Source organism: Vicugna pacos, chromosome X, assembly GCF_048564905.1.
Source record: "Vicugna pacos chromosome X, VicPac4, whole genome shotgun sequence".
NCBI lineage: Eukaryota > Metazoa > Chordata > Mammalia > Artiodactyla > Camelidae > Vicugna > Vicugna pacos.
This window is the reverse complement of record NC_133023.1, coordinates 12401670-12421055: the sequence shown is the minus strand read 5'-3', so window position 1 is coordinate 12421055 and position 19386 is coordinate 12401670. Positions and strand designations below refer to the sequence as shown.

The window sequence follows — 19386 nt, the reverse complement described above, 5'->3', positions numbered from 1 at the left end:
ATAAAACCTGGAATCATACACATTTACACAAGAAAGGTTATCAGTTGGAAAGCTGAAGATTTCATCCACAGCCAACCCAGACAGATCATGACATAAAGAGACGAAAGAGCCATTACTAGAAATAAAAGATGGGTTGACAGACATAGAAACATAGCTAATGAATTTGAGAAGAAAACAGAAGAAATAAGTAGAGGACCAAAACCCGCAGGGATATGACTAAGAGTGTTCTAAAATTAAAGACATGATTTTCCAGCTGGAAAATGCACACCAATCACCTGGAATAAATAAATTTAAACCTATGCCTAAACACATCACAGTGAAATTGAAACAGAACACCAAAAATAAAGTTTTAAGAGTCACCACAGAGAAAATATAGTCACTCCAAAGGAACCAAAAACAGATTCACAGAATACTCAGCAGCAATACTCAGCAACAATAAATGCCCGTAGAGAAGGAAGTAATACATTCAAAATGCTGAGGGAAAATAACTTCAACCTAGAATTCTACATGCAGCAAAAAACTACCACTTACGAGAAAGGGCATAAAAGTTTACCATCCAGAGAACATGGATGAAAAAAACTAGATGATGTATTTCAGGAAAGGGTTTATTTGAATCTCACAATTGCTGGAGTTATCCTAACTATATGATTATGCAATATTATGTCTCATCACAAGTTTTGAGAGCATGGTCTCTTAAAAGTAGCTTCCAAAGGCCCTTTTATTCTTACAAAGCTTTAAATGACTTTTTTTCATTCTAGGTATCATAACAGAGAGCATTTTTCCCTTTCTCTCAATCTTTAATTGAAAGAAATCGTTAAAAGAAGAACTGCCCACCAAAACAGCTATTTAAACTTCTACCAAGTATTGATCAGCCTATCTCCAAATGTTTAACAGTAGGCACGTGACATTTATGACTGAAACACATAGAGAACCTCATGGATACCCCAATTCACACACCTACTACTCACACAGAGTCTCCCCCAAAAAAGAGAATGTACTTAAACAAGCTACCATAAGATGAGATAGCTAAATTTTACATGAATTACTTAAGTGACCTCTTCAGACCTCTAAAAAGGGTTAGTGGAAATTCACTGAGGTGTTAACTTCAAACACCAACAGGAAGAGAACACTGGCCAGTAACACCACAAAGTAATTCAAAATCCAACCACAGCCAAGGGGCCAATCATTATGTTCTCTGGACCTTCAAGATCGCTCTGAGAGTAGAACACCTTACTATCAGAGGTCTGCCAAATACTTTCATGTGGAAAAATCAGGAAACATTTCTGTATTCTGATCTTTTCCACTATTTTCCATGTAATCATTCTAACGGATGTCTAATATTCTATTAGGTAGAGATATGTACAATTCTCTTAATCAGAGCCTTCTTCATGGACATTTGTATAGTCTGTACTGTTTTTATTTTTATTGATATTATTAAAATAAATATTCATCACGGAATTTTTCCTTTCTTTTGAACTAGTTCTTGGGGAAAATTCTAGTGGCATTTGTTGATAGCTGGCAAACGTTTGAGTGTTCCTTTTAAAAGGAGGGGATTTATGCTTAATCTTTCCTCCTCTGTTCCAATGCCAGTATTTCATCACTCTCTCTTCTCAAACTTCTCACTGTGGCCATTTCCTTTGCCTTTTGAATTTCTCAATCAGTGCCAACTGTTTGAGAATATTAGTTTTCAAAAACCTTTAATAAATCCTTATAAGAGAACTTGCAGAACTCTCAAAATTCTATCAATAAAGACTGGTCTAAACCACAATTGTTTCTTCATGCTGGAGCCATGAGTAGAACTTGAGTGATCTATGAAACAATTCTACAACTAGGTACCATAGAGTAAAATGTACTGCCAAAGTCAATACAGGAAAAAAGGCCCTACACAAAGCAGAAAAATCAACTTGAATATTCAGCCTTGATAAATTCAAGACAATTTTATCTACAGTGAGAAATGTATTTATCAAAATCTAATTTTAATTTAAAATAGAGACTTTTATTTTCACTAGAGGACAACACTAGATTAACTACATTCTTGGTAAGTCTAGCTAAAGGTTTGTCATTTTTCCTGAACTTCTCAAAAAAACAACTTTTGATTTCAATGATTTCTCTATTGTTTTCTGTTTTCTATCTCCATCTACTCTTTATTATTTCTTTCCTTCTGCTAGATTTGGGTTTAGCTTGCTCCTCTTTTTTTTCTTTTATTGAAGTATAGTTGATTTACAATATTATATTAGCTTAAGTTGTACAGCTTAGTGATTCAGTATTTTTATTGATTATGCTCCATTTAAAGTTATTACAAAATAATGGCTATAACTCCCTGTGCCGTACAATATATCCTTGTTGCTAATCAGCTACATACAAAGTAGTTTGCATCTCTTAATCCCATATGCCCATTTTACCCCTCCCCACTCTCTGGTAGTATCCACTACTTTGTTTTCTGTATCTGTGAGTCTATTTCTATTTTGCTAAATACATCAGTTGATTTTTCAGGTTCCACATAGAAGTGATAACATATGGTATTTGCCTTTGTCTGACTTCTTTCACTAATCATAATATTCTCTAGGTCCATCCACATTGCTATAAATGGCAGAATTTCATTCCTTCTTATGGTTAATATGCCACTGCATATGTATACCACATCTTCTTTATCCATTCATCTGTTGATGGACACTAAGGTTACTTCTATATCTTGGCAATTATAAACAACGCTGCTAGGAACACTGGGGTACACATATCTTTTTGAATTAGTGTCTTTGTTTTTTTTTCAGATATGTACCCAGGAGTGGAACTGCTGGGTCACATGGTAGTTTTATTTTTAGTTTTTTTAAGAAACCTCCATACTGTTTTCCATAGTGGCTGCACAAATTTATATTCCTACCAAGTGTATGAGGGTTCTATTTTCTCCATACCCTCTCCAACATTTATTCTTTGTAGACTTTTTGATGATAACTATTCTGACAGGTGTGAGGTAATATCTCATTGTGGTTTTGACTTACATTTCTCAAATAATTAGAGATGTTGACCATCTCTCCATGTACACATTAGCCATCTGCATATCTTCTTCGAGAAAAGTGTCTATTTAGGTCTTCTGCCCATTTTTTAATCAGGTTGCTTTCTTTTGATATTGAGTTGTATGAGCTGTTTGTTTATCTTGGATATTCAACCCTGTCAGTCATATCATTTGCAAATTATTTTCTCCCATTCATTAGGTAGTCTTTTTGTTTTGTGGATTATTTGTTTTGCTATGCAAAAGCTTTTAACTCTAATTAGGCCCCATTTGTGTATTTTGGCTTTTATTTCGTCTTAAGAGACAGATCAAAAAAATACTGCTTGTATTTATGTCAAAGGGTATTCTAGGAGTTTTATGGCTTGAGATCTTACATGTAGGTCTTAAATCTATTTGAGTTTATTTTTTAACATGGTGTGAGATGTTCTAATTTCATTATTTTACATGTAGCTGTCCAGTTTTCCCAGCACCACTTATTGAAGAGACTGTCTTTTCTCCATTGTATATTCTTGCCTCCTTTGTCATAGATTAATTATCCATATGTGTGTGGATTTATTTCTGGACTTTCTGTCCTGTTCCATTGATGGATGTGTCTGTTTTTGTGCCAGTATCATACTGTTTTGATTACCGTAGCTTTATAGTATAAAGTCAGGGAGTGTGATACTGCCCGTTTTGTTTCTTTTTCTCAAGATTGCTTTAGCAATTTGAGGTCTTCTATGGTTCCATATGAATTTTAGGATTACTTCTTCTAGTTCTATGAAAACGGTCTTGAGTATTTTGATAGGAATTGCATTAAATCTGGACATTGCTTTCGGTAGTATAGACATTTTAGCAATATTAATTCTAACAATCCAAGAACATGGGATATCTTTCCATTTCTTTGTATCACCTTCAATTTCCTTCATTAATGTTTTATAGTTTTCAGACTATAGGTCTTTCACACCTCCTTGGTTAAGTTTATTCCTAAGTATTTTGTTCTTTTTGATACGATTGGTTTTTTTTTTCTTTTGCTTTCACTTTCTGATAGTTCATTATTACTATATAAAAAAGCAACATATTTCTATATATTAATTTTGTATCCTGCAACTCTACTGAATTCATTAGTTCTAATAGTTTTGAGGTAGATACTTTATGGCTTTCAATGCACATTATCATATCATCTGCAAATAGTTTTACTTCTTCCCTTTGAATTTGAATGCTTTTTCTTTCTTTTTCTTGTCTGACTGCTGTGGTTAGGACTTTCAATACTATATAAGATAGATGTCATAAGAGTGGGCATCCTTGTCTTATTTTTGATCTTAGAGAAAATGCTTTCAGCTTTTCACTATTAAGTATGATGTTAGCTGTAAGTCTGTCCTTATTATGGCCTATATATGGCCTTTATTATGTTGAGATATGTTCCCTCTATAACAACTTTGATGAGAGTTTTTATCATGAATGGATGCTGAATTTTGTCAAAGGCTTTTTCTGAATATATTGAGATGATCATGTGATCTTGATCCTTCCTTTTGTTAATGTGGTAATATCACACTGATTTTTGAATACTGAACCATCATTGCATCCCTTGAATAAATCCTACTTAATCATGGTGTATGATCCTCTTTATATATTGTTGGATTGGGTTTGATAATATTTCCTTGAGAATTTTTGCATCTATATTCATCAGTGATGTTGCTCTCTGATTCTTCTCTTTTTTTGTAGTGTCTTTGGTTTTAGTATCAGGATAATGGTGGCCTTGTAGAATGAATTTGGGAATGTTCTGTCCTCTTAAATTTTTTGGAATAGTTTGAGGATAGATAGTTTGAGCTCTTCCTACATGTTTGGTAGAATTTCCCGACGAAGCTGTCTCGTCCCGGACTTTTGTTTGCTTGGAGGTTTTGTTTTGTTTTGTTTACTACAAGTTCAGTTTCACTACTAGCAACAGGTCTGTTGTTCAAATTACCTGTTTCTTCTTGATTCAGTTTTGGCAGATTGTATGTGTCTAGGAATTTGTTCATTTCTCCTAGGTTGTCCAATTTGTTGGCATATAACTGTTCAAAGTATTCTCTCATGATTTTTCGTATCTCTGTGGTATTGGTTGTTATTTTTCCTCTTTCATTTCTTATGTTGTTTATTTGGGTCCTTCTCTCTCTTCTTCTTGATGAATCTGGCTAAAGGTTTGTCAATTTTATCTTTTTTAAAAAAAATAGCTCTTGGTTTCATCTTTTCTGTTCTTTATATTGTCTCTGTTTCCTCTCTGATCTTTATTATTTTTTTCCTTCTTCTGACTTTGGGCTTTGTTCTTTTTCTAATTCCTTTGGATGGTAGGTTAGGTTGTTTATTTGAGATTTTTCTTGTTTCTTGAGGCAGGCCTGTATCCCTATAAATTTCTGTCTTAGAACAGCTTTTGCTAAATCCTGTAGATTTTAGAAAGTTGTGTTTCTATTTTCATTTGTCAAGGTATTTGCTCATTTCCTCTTTGATTTCCTCATTGACCCATTAGATTTTTAGTAGCAAGTTATTTAGTCTCCATGTTTTTGTTCATTTCCCATTTTATATATGATTGTTTTAATCTGTTGACCTCTTAATTTCAAATGCATTTTAACACCCTTGGACTTGTACTCTCCTCCCCTTACGATTATTATTTTTGGTATCATATTTTACATCTAGTTGTTTTGTGGATCCCTTAAGATCCACTGGTTTTTTTAAGAGTATGTTGTCTAATTTCCACGTATTACGGAATTGTCCAATTTTACTTCTGTAATTGATTTCTAGTTTCATTCCAAGATACGACTTCGGTCTTTTTAAACGTACTGAGACTTCTTCTGTGGCCTAACATAGTGTCCATCCTGGAAATGTTCATGCGCTTCTGAGAAAAATGTGTAGCCCACTGTTGTTGAGTGGAGTGTTCCATAGATGTCCATTAGGCCTACAGACATTTATTCAACTCCTCTGTTTCCTTATGGTCTTCTGTCCAGTTGTCAATCCATTAGTGAAAGTGATATATTAAAGTCTCTATCAGTCTAGAACTGGCTATTATTCCTTTCAATTCTGATGGGTTTGTTATATATGTTTGGGGGCTCTACTGTTAGATGTATGTATGTTTATAATTTTTTATCTTATTGATAGACTGACATTTTTATCAATACATAATGTTATTCTACGTCTCCTGCAACAATTTTTGTCTTTATTTTGGTCTGATACTAGTATAGCTACCCCAGCTCTCTTTTGGTTACTATTTGCATGTAATATCTTTTTCCATCCTTCCACTTTCAACCTATTTGTATCACTGGATCTAAAATGAAGTCCTTCATATACATTTTAGGATTATTTGTTCTAGTTCTGTAAAAAAAAAATGTCCTGGGTAATTTGACAGCAATCACATTAAGTGTGTAGATTGTTTTGAGTAGTATGGCCATTTTAATAATATTAATTCTTCCAATCCAAGAACATGGGGTATCTTTCCATTTCTTTAAGTCATATTTAATTTCCTTAATCAATGTTTTCTAGTTCTCCACATATGTCTTTCACTTCCTTGGTTGGATTTATTCCTAAGTATTTTATTTTTTTGGATGCAGTTTTAAAAGGGAGATCACAAAAGACCCAGAATTGCCAAAGCACTACTGAAGAAAAGCAATGAGGCTAGAGGAATAACCCTCCCAGACTTCAGACAACACTGCAGAGCTACAGTAATCAATACAGCATGGTGTCGGTACAAAAACAGACATATGGATCAATGGAACAAAATAGAGCCCAGAAATAAATCTACAAACGTCTGGTCAATTAATCTTTGACAAAGGAGGCAAGAACATACAATGGAGTAAAGACAGTCTCTTCAGCAAATGGTGTTGGGAAAACTGGACAGCTGCATGTAAGTCAGTGAAGTTAGAACATTCCTTCATACCATACACAAAAATTTACTCAAAATACATAAATCTCAGCAATGTTCTCCTAGGGCAGTCTATCCAGACAATAGAAACAAAAGCAGAAACAAACAAATGGGACCTAATTAAACTTACAAGCTTTTGCACAGCAAAGGAAACCATAAGCAAAACAAAAATACAACCTACAGAATGGGAAAAAATATTTGCAAATGATATGACTGACAAAGACTTAATGTCCAGAATATATAAACAGCTCATATAACTTAATAACAAAACAACAAACAACCCAATCCAAAAATGGGCAGAAGATCTAAACAAGCAATTCTCCAGTGAAAACATACAAATGGCCAATGGGCACATGAAAAAATGCTCAATATCGCTAATTATCAGAGAAATGCAAATCAAAACTACAATAAGGTATCACTTCACACTACTCAGAATGGCCATCATTCAAAAGTCCATGAACAATAAATGCTAGGGAAACTGGAGAAAAGGAAACCCTCCTACACTATTGGTGGGAATGTAGTTTGGTGCAGCCATTATGGAAAACAGTATGGAGATTCCTCAAAAAAACTAAAAATAGACTTACCATGTGATCCAGCAATCCCACTCCTGGGCATATATCCAGAAGGAACCTTAATTCAAAAATCTACATGCACCCCAATGTTCATAACAGCACTATATACAATAGCCAAGGCATGGAAACAACCTAAATGTCAATCAACAGATGACTGGATAAAGAAGTTGTGATATATTTACACAATGGAATACTATTCAGCCATAAAAAAAGAATAAAATAATGCCATTTGCAATAACATAGATGGACCTGGAGATCGTCATTCTAAGTGAAGTAAGCCAGAAAGAGAAAGAAAAATACCATATGATATCACTTACATGTGGAATCTAAAAATAAAAGATAAACAAACTTACTTACAAAACAGAAACAGACTTACAGACATAGAAAACAACCTTATGGTTACCAGGGGGGAAGGGAGTGGGAAGGGAAAAATTAGGAGTTCGAGATTTGCACATACAAACTAATACATATATAAATATATATATAATAGATAAACAGTAAGTTCATACTGTATAGCACAAGCAGCTGTATGCAGTGTCTTGTCGTAGCTTGTGGTGAGGAGGAATGTGAGAGCGAATATATGTATGTTCATATATGACTAAAGCATTGTGCTGTACACCAGAAACTGGCACAACATTGTAAACTGACTATATGTCAATAAAAATACACATACAAAAAATAAAAATAAAATGAAGTCTTCTTGTATATAACACACAGTCATATATTTTTAATCCATTCTCTCTCTGCCTTTAATTGCAGATTTTAATCCATTTAATTTAAAGTAAATATTAATAAGGAAAGATTTACTTCAGCCATTTTCTGTTTGTTTTCTATGTCTTATACTTGTTTTAGTCTCAATTCTTCCATCGTCTTCTTTTGTGATTAACTGATTGTTTTCTTAGTGTATCATTTTTATTACCTTCTCATTCTTTCTATATATTTTTTTAGTTTTTTCCTTAGTAGTTACCCTAGGAATTACAATTAACATCTTAATATTATAACAAGCTTGAATTAAAACCAACTTAGTGTCAACAGTATACAAAACTCTGCTCCTTTACAGCCCTGCTGCCTCCTTATATTACTATTGTCACAAATTACATCTTTATGGATATATGCCCATTAACACAGATTTATAAGTATTGTTTTGAGCATTTTCCATTTAAATCATATAGAAAAAAGAAGGAGTTACAAACTAACAATACTACTGGCTTTTATATTTATCTATGTAGCTACCTTGACCTTTCTTCATTTCTTTGTATGGTTTCAAGGTACTGCCTAATATCCTTTCATTTCAGCCTGAAGGATATCCCTTAGCATTTCTTTTTTTTTTCTTTTTTTTTAAACATTTTTTATTGATTTATAATCACTTTACAATGTTGTGTCAAATTCCAGTGTTCAGCACAATTTTTCAGTTCTTATACGACAAGTCTACTAGTGACAAACTCCTTGAGTTTTTGCTTACCTGGGTATGTTTCAGTCTCCAATGACACTGTCTGTGGGGGTGTAAAGTGCTTCCCCAGGCCATCTGCCGCCATCAGTCGCAGTTAAGAGACTAGATTCCTCTTGCGTACTCTGCTGAAGCCATGTCTGCTGGCTAGGGAAGCACCACCCTGGACTGTTTAAGCTACCAGATGAGGGCCAAGAGACCAGCCTCCCCAGTAGGTCTCTGCTGATATCGGAGGGAAGAGCATGCATGGTGTTTGGGTGGGGTAGAGCAAGTATTCCTTTTCCAGTCCTCTGGATGGAGAGTATACTTTTCTTGGGGCATTTGTTTGTTTGCATCTGTCAGTAGTTCTGAGTTGTAGGCTTCTCCAGTGCCCAGTCCAAGATATACGGAAGATTTTTTAAAACTCAGGGAACTCACTACCACTCTACTCCTCAAGTCCTGAGGCCCTAGCCAGCCTGCTTTCCTCTCTACATCTTTTGAAATCCTCTTTCTTTCATATTAGGCCCAAGGTTTTTAGTTGTACTTAGCAAGGAGGGGGAGCAGGAAGAAATGAGTCTAAGCCATCTTCTCCTCATATGTTTTATGATGTTTCCTCTATGTTTGCAACAAAGTTTTTCTTGAAAAGAGGTGAATGCAACACATAATCAGAAACCTTAAGCACTAGAAGGATCTATCTAGTCTAATCACATTCTCTAGAAGAGATAGTAGGTTTGTGAGACGAATTTGCTTACTTCCTGCAAAGCCACAGAGCTACACATTAGCAGCGCTAAGAATGAGACCACAGACAGACACATTCACGTAATGATGTACAGCTTTCGTATGTTCTTTCGTCATTACATATGAAGATAAATCCTGAGCCTAACTAGATCTTCCCTTAATCACTGAAACACTCATTAACATACTGTGATTTTCAGCTAAACTTCAGCATACACTGTAGGACAGAACAGAGTAACACTTTGGAAGAAAACGAAGATGGCATCTTAGGTAATATATGTTTATATATTCTCTTCAGAATAATTACTGACTTTCTAGTACATAAATACAGAGAAGACTAACACTTGACATATACTAAATTTGTGTTTTGATGAGTGAAAATCAGGATATTGTATGTAACTCTGAAAGCTCACAAATCTGCTTCATCTACATAGCCAATATATCAGAGTGATTTGGTAACTAATGTACATTATATGAGATCATCTGAATATATTACAGCAAAAGATCCCATGATATTTGATACATGCCCACTGAATTTTAATTTGATAAAGAAAAAACCCACAAAATTTTAGAAGCAGTGAAATTTCTGTTTTGTTTACACTTAAAGAATGTTTCTTGCTGTTTTCTTATAGATATTTGAAAGTTGCCAGTAACACAATACTTCACTTTACTCTTTTAAAAATGGGTTTAGTGAGTTTAAAATGGATTAAGTATGCATATCACACTTCAATCAAACTTACATCTTAAAAATGTATTACATAACCCTATAAGATACTAACACAATCACTAGTAATGCCAAAATGAGAGAAAGCTCTAAAACTCTTCATTTCTCCCAGAAAAATTTATTACTTTGTATCATCAACTGTATATTAACTTATGGAAAGAATACTTGAAATGGTAAGATAATAATTTACAAGGACAATGTATTTTTAAAAAAAAACACGGAGTATCAAATATTTCAGAACTTTAGGGTCTACAAACTGCCATTTGAGTTTAAGTGAGCTTCAGACTTCCCTTCCAAAGGAAATAAAGAAAGTATTTTACATCAAGTTGTATCTAAGAAATTTGGTTTTGAAGTAGAGGAGCATTCCCAGCACATTCCCATCAGGTTCAGTATTGCCTAGGACCTGATTTTAGCCAGATGACAAGTTAGATGACAAATTAGCTGAATGGACTGTGGTTTCCTTTCAAGGCCATCTCTGTTCATGGCTAGTCCTTCACAACAGTACACACAGGACCTGAGGCACACAGCGACTAGACCTTCAAGCAAGACCTTCCCATCATGTCCTCTGACCTTTCTGAAATCAGTCAGCCCCAGAAGACTGATACCCTCAGGCCATCTGCTGTGATCTGGGTTCTTGCCCCAAGAGGGTCTGGATATATCCTCTCACCTGACTTTGTGCCTCCCACCCTCCCCAACTTGAGAAAGTCTTCCACTGTGCCCTTTAAGAACTCATGGAGCAGCACTATATACAATAGCCAAGCCGTGGAAGCACCTAAATGTCCATCAACAGATGACTGGATTAAAAAGTTGTAATATATTTATACAATGGACTACTATTCAGCCATAAAAAAGAATAAAATAATGCCATTTGCAGCAACATGGATGGACCTAGAGATCGTAACTGTAAGTGAAGTAAGCCAGAAAGAGAAAGAAAAATACCATATGATATCATGCATATGAGGAAGCTAAAAAAAAGAAAAAAGAAAAAAGAGGACACTAATGAACTCATCTACAAAACAGAAACATACTCACAGACATATTAAACAATCTTATGGTTAACAGGGGAAAGTGGGTGGGAAGAGATACATTTGGGTGTTTGAGATTTGCAAATATTAGCCACTATATATAAAAATAGATAAAAAACAAATTTCTTCTGTATAGCACAGAGAACTGTATTCAATATCCTATAATAACCTTTAATGAAAAAGAATATGAAAATGAATATATGCATGTATATGCATGACTGGGACATTATGCTGTACACCAGAAACTGACACATTATAATTCACTATACTTCAATTTAAAAATACAACATAAAATAAAATAAAATCAGCAAATGATGAGAAAAAATGAACACATGGAGAAGCATCAACAAACCCCCTATATTCTCAACTTCTACTTTCAACATCCCTTCCTCTAGCCCTAATTCAGCATCTCTCAATCCTGACTGCACTTCACAACCACCCGAGGAGCTTCTGTAGACTCCCAATGCCCAGGCCTTACCCCACACCGAAATCTCTGGGTGTGGGACCCTGGCCTTGGTAGGTTAAAGCTCCCGCAGATGATCCAGTGTCTGCCAGGGTAAGCATCACCAGGTTGAGTGACACTGTGTGCTCTCCCCTCAGGGGCTGCTTCCCCAGACAGAACTCTCTCGTCAGAGGCCCTCCCTCTCCCGCAGCTCTGGCGCCACCAGGGCTCAAGTGAGCAAGCCGGTTGCTCTTCACCAGCACCTCCAAACACGAAATCTCTCTCCCCTAAAATCTCTGTCTTTCCAAATTCCTCTTGTATGCCTGTTTCTTTGCATTTGCTTTTCCTCTACAGTAATGCTCCGATCTCCTCAGCCATTTAAAAAGAAAAGTTCTCTTGTTTCTGTAAAACTCATTTCATTGGTCACCTCAGCCCTTCCATGAAGCCCTCTTGGTCTCTCCAAGCTTAAAAGTGTTGATAAAATGCTTCCTCCATCGTGCTTCCCAACCTACAGCGTTATTTTAGTACACACTGCACTGCTCGTGAAGAGCACCTGCCATGAGAAATTAGTGGTATAAACAGGAAAATTTGGAGCACATTAGTCTACAGGGAGCCCCAACTCATCAAATGTGATGCTAATAGAACACTGAGATTATCCTTTGTACCAAAAAATATTTTCTTTATTAAAGATAATTACACTGAAGCTGTGGCTCTATCACAATTGCCGTAAAAAATGTGGCATGAGATCAACACTGTTAAAGGGATTTAGCTGTTGAAGTACCACAGACCTTAAGGAAGCAGAAAACTGACCTACAGGACAAGCATCAGGTCTACTGATGGCATTTTACTCAGTTTATATGCACACAAACAATGAGCTAATAAGTTTAACTAACTCTCATTTTGACACTGCTCCATATGAAATAGTTACCTCTAATTGCTTCCTAGTCACTTACACTATGAATAAGTCTTTTTTAAAAAAAAGTGTCACCTCTGGTCTCCAGCCAGCCAAAATACCATGCCCTGGTCTCTGGCCTGTCCACAGGAAAAGGGGAGACCAAAACATCTGATTCTTTATTTGTTCACTTGGTCCTTCTTGATCTTACCTATATAGTATGAAAAATAAGATCAGTTTCTTTGAATTTATTCCTGTTCCTAACTCCAGGGCCCCATCTGCATAATTTAATCCAGATGTTCATATCATGGTGGTGCTTGGTATAAGTAGGGGCCAGCTAGACTGCATTTTATGCTGAAAACCTATACCTCATCTTCCTCACTTGATAAAAGTAGAGTAAGACTTTTGGTGTATGCAGGAATTTATCTATCTATCTATCTATATCTTTGTGCATGTATCTGCAAATGTACAAACTCTATTACATACTTAAAACCTGTAAGTACATCACTAACTGGCCATATAGTTTTTTAAATAGTTTTCTTATTTATTATAATCTAGTCTTGCCCATTTACCAAGTTAAATAATATGAAAATTTTAAATCTAAAAAATTCAAAAATCTTTTATCTTAATTTCTTCTCAAAGCTACTAATAAATATAATGATTTTAATTATTCCAGGATTCCTAGTTTCTCTCCCCTAAGTATTACAGTTCAAGCCCCTTAAAAGAAATCTCTGTAGTTAAGTATAAATATACTTTTCCAAAGTTATCTTGTCTATATATACACACACCAAGGAACATACAAAAAAAATTTTAACAGAGCAAAAAAGTAACTCATAGTATTTAAGTTCTCTGTAATAAAATCTCCTGTGAGGTGCTAAAAAATAACCTCATGAGAGAGTAAAAAGGAATAGAAAAGCAATGAAGAAAACAACAAACTGAAAACATGACAATTTGAAATCCCAAGCTAATGTGCAGTCAACCTTCTTTTTCATTTTCATCTCTTCTAGGGAAAACCATTGGCATAAGATATAAAAATTTAACTTTAATCACATAATATAGAGATGAGATGACAGATGAAAGAAGTTTGGAAATACTCTTACCAATATCTTAAGGCTGGTGTATAATGATGTTTCCTAACCACTAAGCCCTCAGGGTATTAATAGGTATTTTATAAATAAAGGGATGAATGGTCACACAAGCTAGAAAATTGCCAGCTTTAACAAAATTGTCCACGTTTCTTTACTGCACGACTTCAAAGCCTTTAATGGGCTCACATGCACTGTGACTCTCCCAGAGCAGATACAGAGGCGGCAAATCTGTCTCATCACAGAACCCTGTAACATCTCCCAGAAGACTGCTTTATCACAAGTAGTTTGAAAAAGACTAGAAAATGCAGGTGCCCCATAAAGGTGGTTATATGAGTTTCTCCTGGGGCCAATGTTAGGAATCTGACACGGCACAAAGACTAAACACAATCATATGTTTATTACCCAGGACTTCCTCTGTCGAACGTGTGTGTCCCACTTACATTGGGCGAAAGGGGGAGAGTAGGGAGAGAGAAGTGGTGTAGGGCTGTTCTGCCTGCATTTCTTACACACCCTTTTCTATAATCTGAAAACTCCAGAGTTAGGCAGCTGAGGTGGAGGCTTGGGCTGAGCGCTGGGCTCACTGTTTACAATGTGATGGGAAATCCGGTAGACAAAGAAGCAGTCTCTTGCATTCATAGTGACTTGAGAATTTCCAGCCCCCATCAGATCCTCAGTCACCAAGACCCAAAGCAGGCAGGAAGCCCACCTTGAGCAGCTCAGATGAGGACTGCTGATAGCAGCAGCACACTGCACAACCAGGAAGTAACTATTGTCACTTGCACAGCAGGAGAAACATAAGGAGTTTGATCACAAAAGCCCTTTCAGACAAATCTTCCACGCATTCATCCGGGTGGCTCTCAAGCCCTGGTTTGAAACCAGCAGCTGGTAGATAAGCACCTCCAGAATGCCCACTAATTTTGTTGTGACAAAAATAGGGTTGCTGTTAGTGCAAATCAGGAGACTCTTCTCATCTAGGTCCTCTGAGGGGGATGTGGTGAAAGCCTTGAATGCCTGAGTGATGGAGCACCATCCTCCCGTGTCCACAGACATTCTGACTCCAATGATGGCGGTGGGGGTGGCTTTTAGGAGACAGACCTCGGTTTGGGAGCAGGCTCTACTGTTTACTGGTTATGTCACCTTGGGTGCCTTGCTTAACCCCTATATGCTTCAATATTATTTGTTTAAAAAATGTTATTATTTGTACCTACTTCATAGGGTTTTTGTGAAAATTAAATAATGCACGGAAAGCACTTAGCACAACGCCTTGTCGACTGAAATAATATACAACCTAAAAGCTGAGAGTTATGTTTTTATTCGGAGGACATTCTGAGGACTTCTTGGGAGGCAGCCTCTCAGACTGCTCTAAGGGACTGCTCGCAAGACGTAAGGGAGGAGCCAGGATATATAGCAGTTTTTGCAACAGAGACTGGGTGGTCAGAATATCAAAAGATTACTGTTAATTAAAGAAAACCAGGTATCTCAAGTTAAGGAATTTAGCACTTTTCTATGTAGGAGAATATGCAAGAGTCTGGGCTCATTGAAATCATTCCTTTGATGTGCACCTTAGCTCTCTAGGGCCAGTATCCTATGCTTCCCATCCTGAGTCTCCTCAGGATGCACTGTTGGGAGTGGTCGCAGGTTGACAGCTTGATGGTGGGGGCCTCTAGTTTCCATACTGAGTTCACCACCAGGGCTCACCCAGGGCTCACCATCAGGATGGCTGCAGTGTGATGGCTTGATGGCTGCAACATCCTTTGTTTACTGATGTGGCAGCAATATTTTTCATTCACAGCCTGCTCTATTGTAGATGCTCAATAAACAGAACTAATAATTTAAATGAGTAGAAATTATAACCAAGGAAAGGCTTATTAGGATGGAACTAAAACTTGGTAGTCAGTAATAGCACGGACTCAGATACTTGTTGACTGGTTAATCAATCTCTCTTAAAGCTAATGCTGGAATATTGGAAAAGGGTTCTCACTTGTTTTCATGTGGGTCAGGAGGAACAGGGCCTTTAATGACTCTTCAGATTGAAGGAGGAAGCCAATACCTCATGGCATTTGCATCTGGAAGTTGAGTGGACACTAAAGACCACCTAATTCTCTAAAAGAAGGACAAGCAAACAGTAAAAGTAGTTTCAGTGACTCAACAAGTCCTGAAATGCACCATATGAAAAGGTATGCTCTCAACCACCCAGAGCAATGAGGTAAAAACTGGGACTGTTCATAGAGAAATTTTCCAACATTTTCTGTAAAAAGTCAGAGAAGGTCTTTTAAAGATAGAATTTCTTCAGCAGCAATTAAAGGAAAAAGGCTCTGTAGCAACCTTCACCACATACTCCATGGATTTACTGCTTGCTTCTCATTTTCAACTCTACAGAAAGTGCTGATGAATAAGGCCAGAGTAGCGCATGCAAATGAGGCCAAATTCATTCACCGGTGAAACTGATTTTGGTGACACTCTACCACCCCTGGAGTTTCAGTTTATTGTTCCAAGGGAAAATACCATCCTAAAAAAAGCACTGTCGGCCCAAACCACAGCATTAACCCCATGCTAAAGACCATTTATTTTAGTTTATGCAGAATTAACATAGCTCCTAAAACACTGATCCAATTATAGGCACCCAGACTGCACATATGACACAGAAAAACCATGTCCCCACCTCCAATTGGAAAGGCACCCCTTCTGCTCCTTTCTCTTTAAGAAAACCACATGCAACCCTCCGCCGCCAAGAGTGAACTGTTTCACACATTTGCTTGGTTGCTTATTGAGGAAATTCTCCCTTCTCCACATGAGGTTGGGGGCTGGCTGGATAGGAAGAAATTCAGCCCCTCTCTGCTCTCCCTGTCCCATCCAGACATCATCTTGGGAACCCGAGCGTCCAGTTCTGTGGCAATCAATCCTTGCCAGGAAGTGCAGTGGGAGGACAACTCCCTGCTGACAAACAGTTCACAGAAATCAACATGTCTCTTACCTGTGATGGACAAGGTCTTGGAGGGAGTGCAGGTGGTGGAGGTAACAATCCTGACTTAGAAGCTGAAAAGAAAAATACACACTGTTAAGGACCACTGAAAACAAAACAAAGCCCTCTTCACTTGTTAACTGGGAATAGCAATCGCATTTAATATGTTTCAATTTTTAAAAATCTGAGGGCTTGATTTAAAAACAAAGAAGAGTACATGCTATTTCTAATCCCTTTTCCATTTTCATCCTATCCGAAATCCAAATATTTATATAGGCTGTTGTGATTGAGACAGTATAAAAACAATAAAGAAGTGACACCCTTTAATCAAAAAGACTGGAACCCAGCACGGAAAAGACAGTCAATCCCTCATTATTCTGATGTTAATTATTCAGTTTCATACTCTAGGCCCTTTGGCTCTTCTTCTATTTTTCCCTAGCTCTCAGCCACTGTACTGCTCATTAGCTTAAGTAGGGAGCCAGAATCCCAACAAGGCAGTGCCCTGCCCTGTAAGTGAGTGGATCTGACAGCAGTAGGGGAGGTTGAAAATGATGGACTAAAATGATACTTAGGGACTCTTCAAAGATCTCAGTTTCCTTTTTTCCCTCTGATTCTTATTATCAGGGATAACTAAATCTGTTTCTAAAATAATATGGAGCCATCTGAAGGATCTTTTGAAAGAAAGTTTTATTCTAACTTTTTAAATTTTGTGAGATACAATGAAAACTCGAATTAAGCCAAGAATGTCTGAATTGTAACTTAACAATGAAAATAAACATCTGCTATTGAATTATAAATAAGGCTCATGATCACATACAAGAAAAACTTTATCATCACACATTGGCCAAGTTAAACCATTCTTTACAAACTCGGAAAAGCACACTGTGCTCTATACAACTACATGCAGTTTATTTGTAAATCTGTGATATGTGTGCTAATATTTGGACAACTTTCTGTGCCTTAAAAATAAATCATAGCAATGTGCCAAAAACATAAAAGCCTTTGCATATCACTTTTGATTTGACCCAGCTAGATCAGACAAGCTAGAAGATGGAGTTCGAGGCTTTCCACAAAGGTAACTCGGAGTAATTTCACAGAGATTTTCCTTCTGACCTAGTGCATGGATATGGTACAAGCATGTGGCCCATCAATGATTTCTCTCAATCTGTCTTTCATTAAAATTTTTGAAACACATCAGTGAGTCAAAACTCCAGAGGTAGTGAGACCTTGAACAGCCTCCGGTAACAAAGCATGTAGCAACAGAGAATGACAAAAGCCTCAGGAATTCTCCACTTCAGGGCCCCTACTCTATAGATCCTCATGGATTGGGCCTTTAAATTACCAGTTACTTTAAAAATAAAACGAAAAACCAAACAAAAAACAAAATCTCTGCTTACTTCTAAAGGAAAGGCCTTGCAACAGAATTAAGCGTATGTTAAAACAACCCTTTATTAACAAAAGAAGACTAAGAAATGAAAAGCCATTTAGTTAAATGACTTCTGCTTTCCAGCCAAGAAGGAGTAACAGAGGCCAGATTTAGCCTTACATTTGAAACGGCCAAAACCAAACACGTACATGTTTATATAAAACAACAGTTTTGAAGACAATAGGAAACCAAACAACAGAAGACAGTGATCCCTGAGAGACAGGAAACAAACAAGGTAAGCTGTGTGACTCACTGTCCCTATTTACAGCCCTGCGAATTACTAGAAACAGAACTTAATCCAGATTCATGTCTGATTAATTTCCTTTTTATTATTATTTAATTTTTTAAAAACAAATGCCCTATTTTTATAAAAGATGACGTAAGTGTATGGTTCTGAATATACTTTTGGATAAAATTACATCACTTACAAATATTAACAGTAGTTTTCCTTCTTTCAGTATCTTGATCTATTTTTTGGTTTTGCTCTTATTTACCTGGCTAGAACATCTACTGTAAAATTGAATAATAATGGTGACCTGGGCATTTTTGTCTTCTCTTGATCTCAAAGGTAAGGCTTTCACTATTTCAGCATTGAGTATGGTATTTGCTGTAGGTATCTTGTAGATACTCTTCAATGGATTACAAAAATTTCTACCTATTTTTACTTTTTTCATAATTTGCTGCTGAATTTTAACCAAAGTCGTATCTCCATCAGTTGAGATGATGGTATGATTTTTCCACTTACGATTTGTTAATATGATGAATTACATTATGAATTTCTTAATAATAAAACACTCTTGCAGACAGGATAACCCCAACTTGGTCAGGTTTTTATATCTGCTAGATTTAGTTGGCTAATATTTCGTTAACGATATTTGCAACTATATTCATGAGTTAAATTGACAGGTGAGTTTCCTTTCTTATATGGCCCTCTGGTATGCTTGATTCAGCTAGAGGGTGTTCCCCCATCTCTATTCTGAAATAGGGTGTAATGTAAGATCAAAAATTGTTGCTGTTGTTGTTGCTGAATCTCAGGTAACATATGACAGCAGGACCACCTGGGCCTGCAGTTTCCTTTGAAATAAGATTTTTAATGATTTCGCTTCTCTGTTATAGGGTTATTCAGACTTTCTTTAGTCAGTTTTGATAAATGATCTTTGTCTAGACATTTATTCGTTTTGTCTAAGTTTTCACATTTATTGCCATAAAGGTGTTC

At 36.4% G+C, this 19386-nt stretch overlaps 1 protein-coding gene across 7 annotated transcripts in view; it reads right to left on the bottom strand.

Moving 5' to 3' along the window:
* Positions 1-19386, bottom strand: part of REPS2 (RALBP1 associated Eps domain containing 2) — a 263541-nt gene that overhangs the window by 43260 nt on the left and 200895 nt on the right. For all 7 annotated transcript variants that reach the window (XM_072956294.1, XM_006218097.4, XM_072956291.1 and 4 more), the window contains one exon: positions 16757-16818. In XM_072956294.1, coding sequence (XP_072812395.1) covers positions 16757-16818 — 62 coding nt within the window. The remainder of the gene's footprint in view (positions 1-16756; positions 16819-19386) is intronic.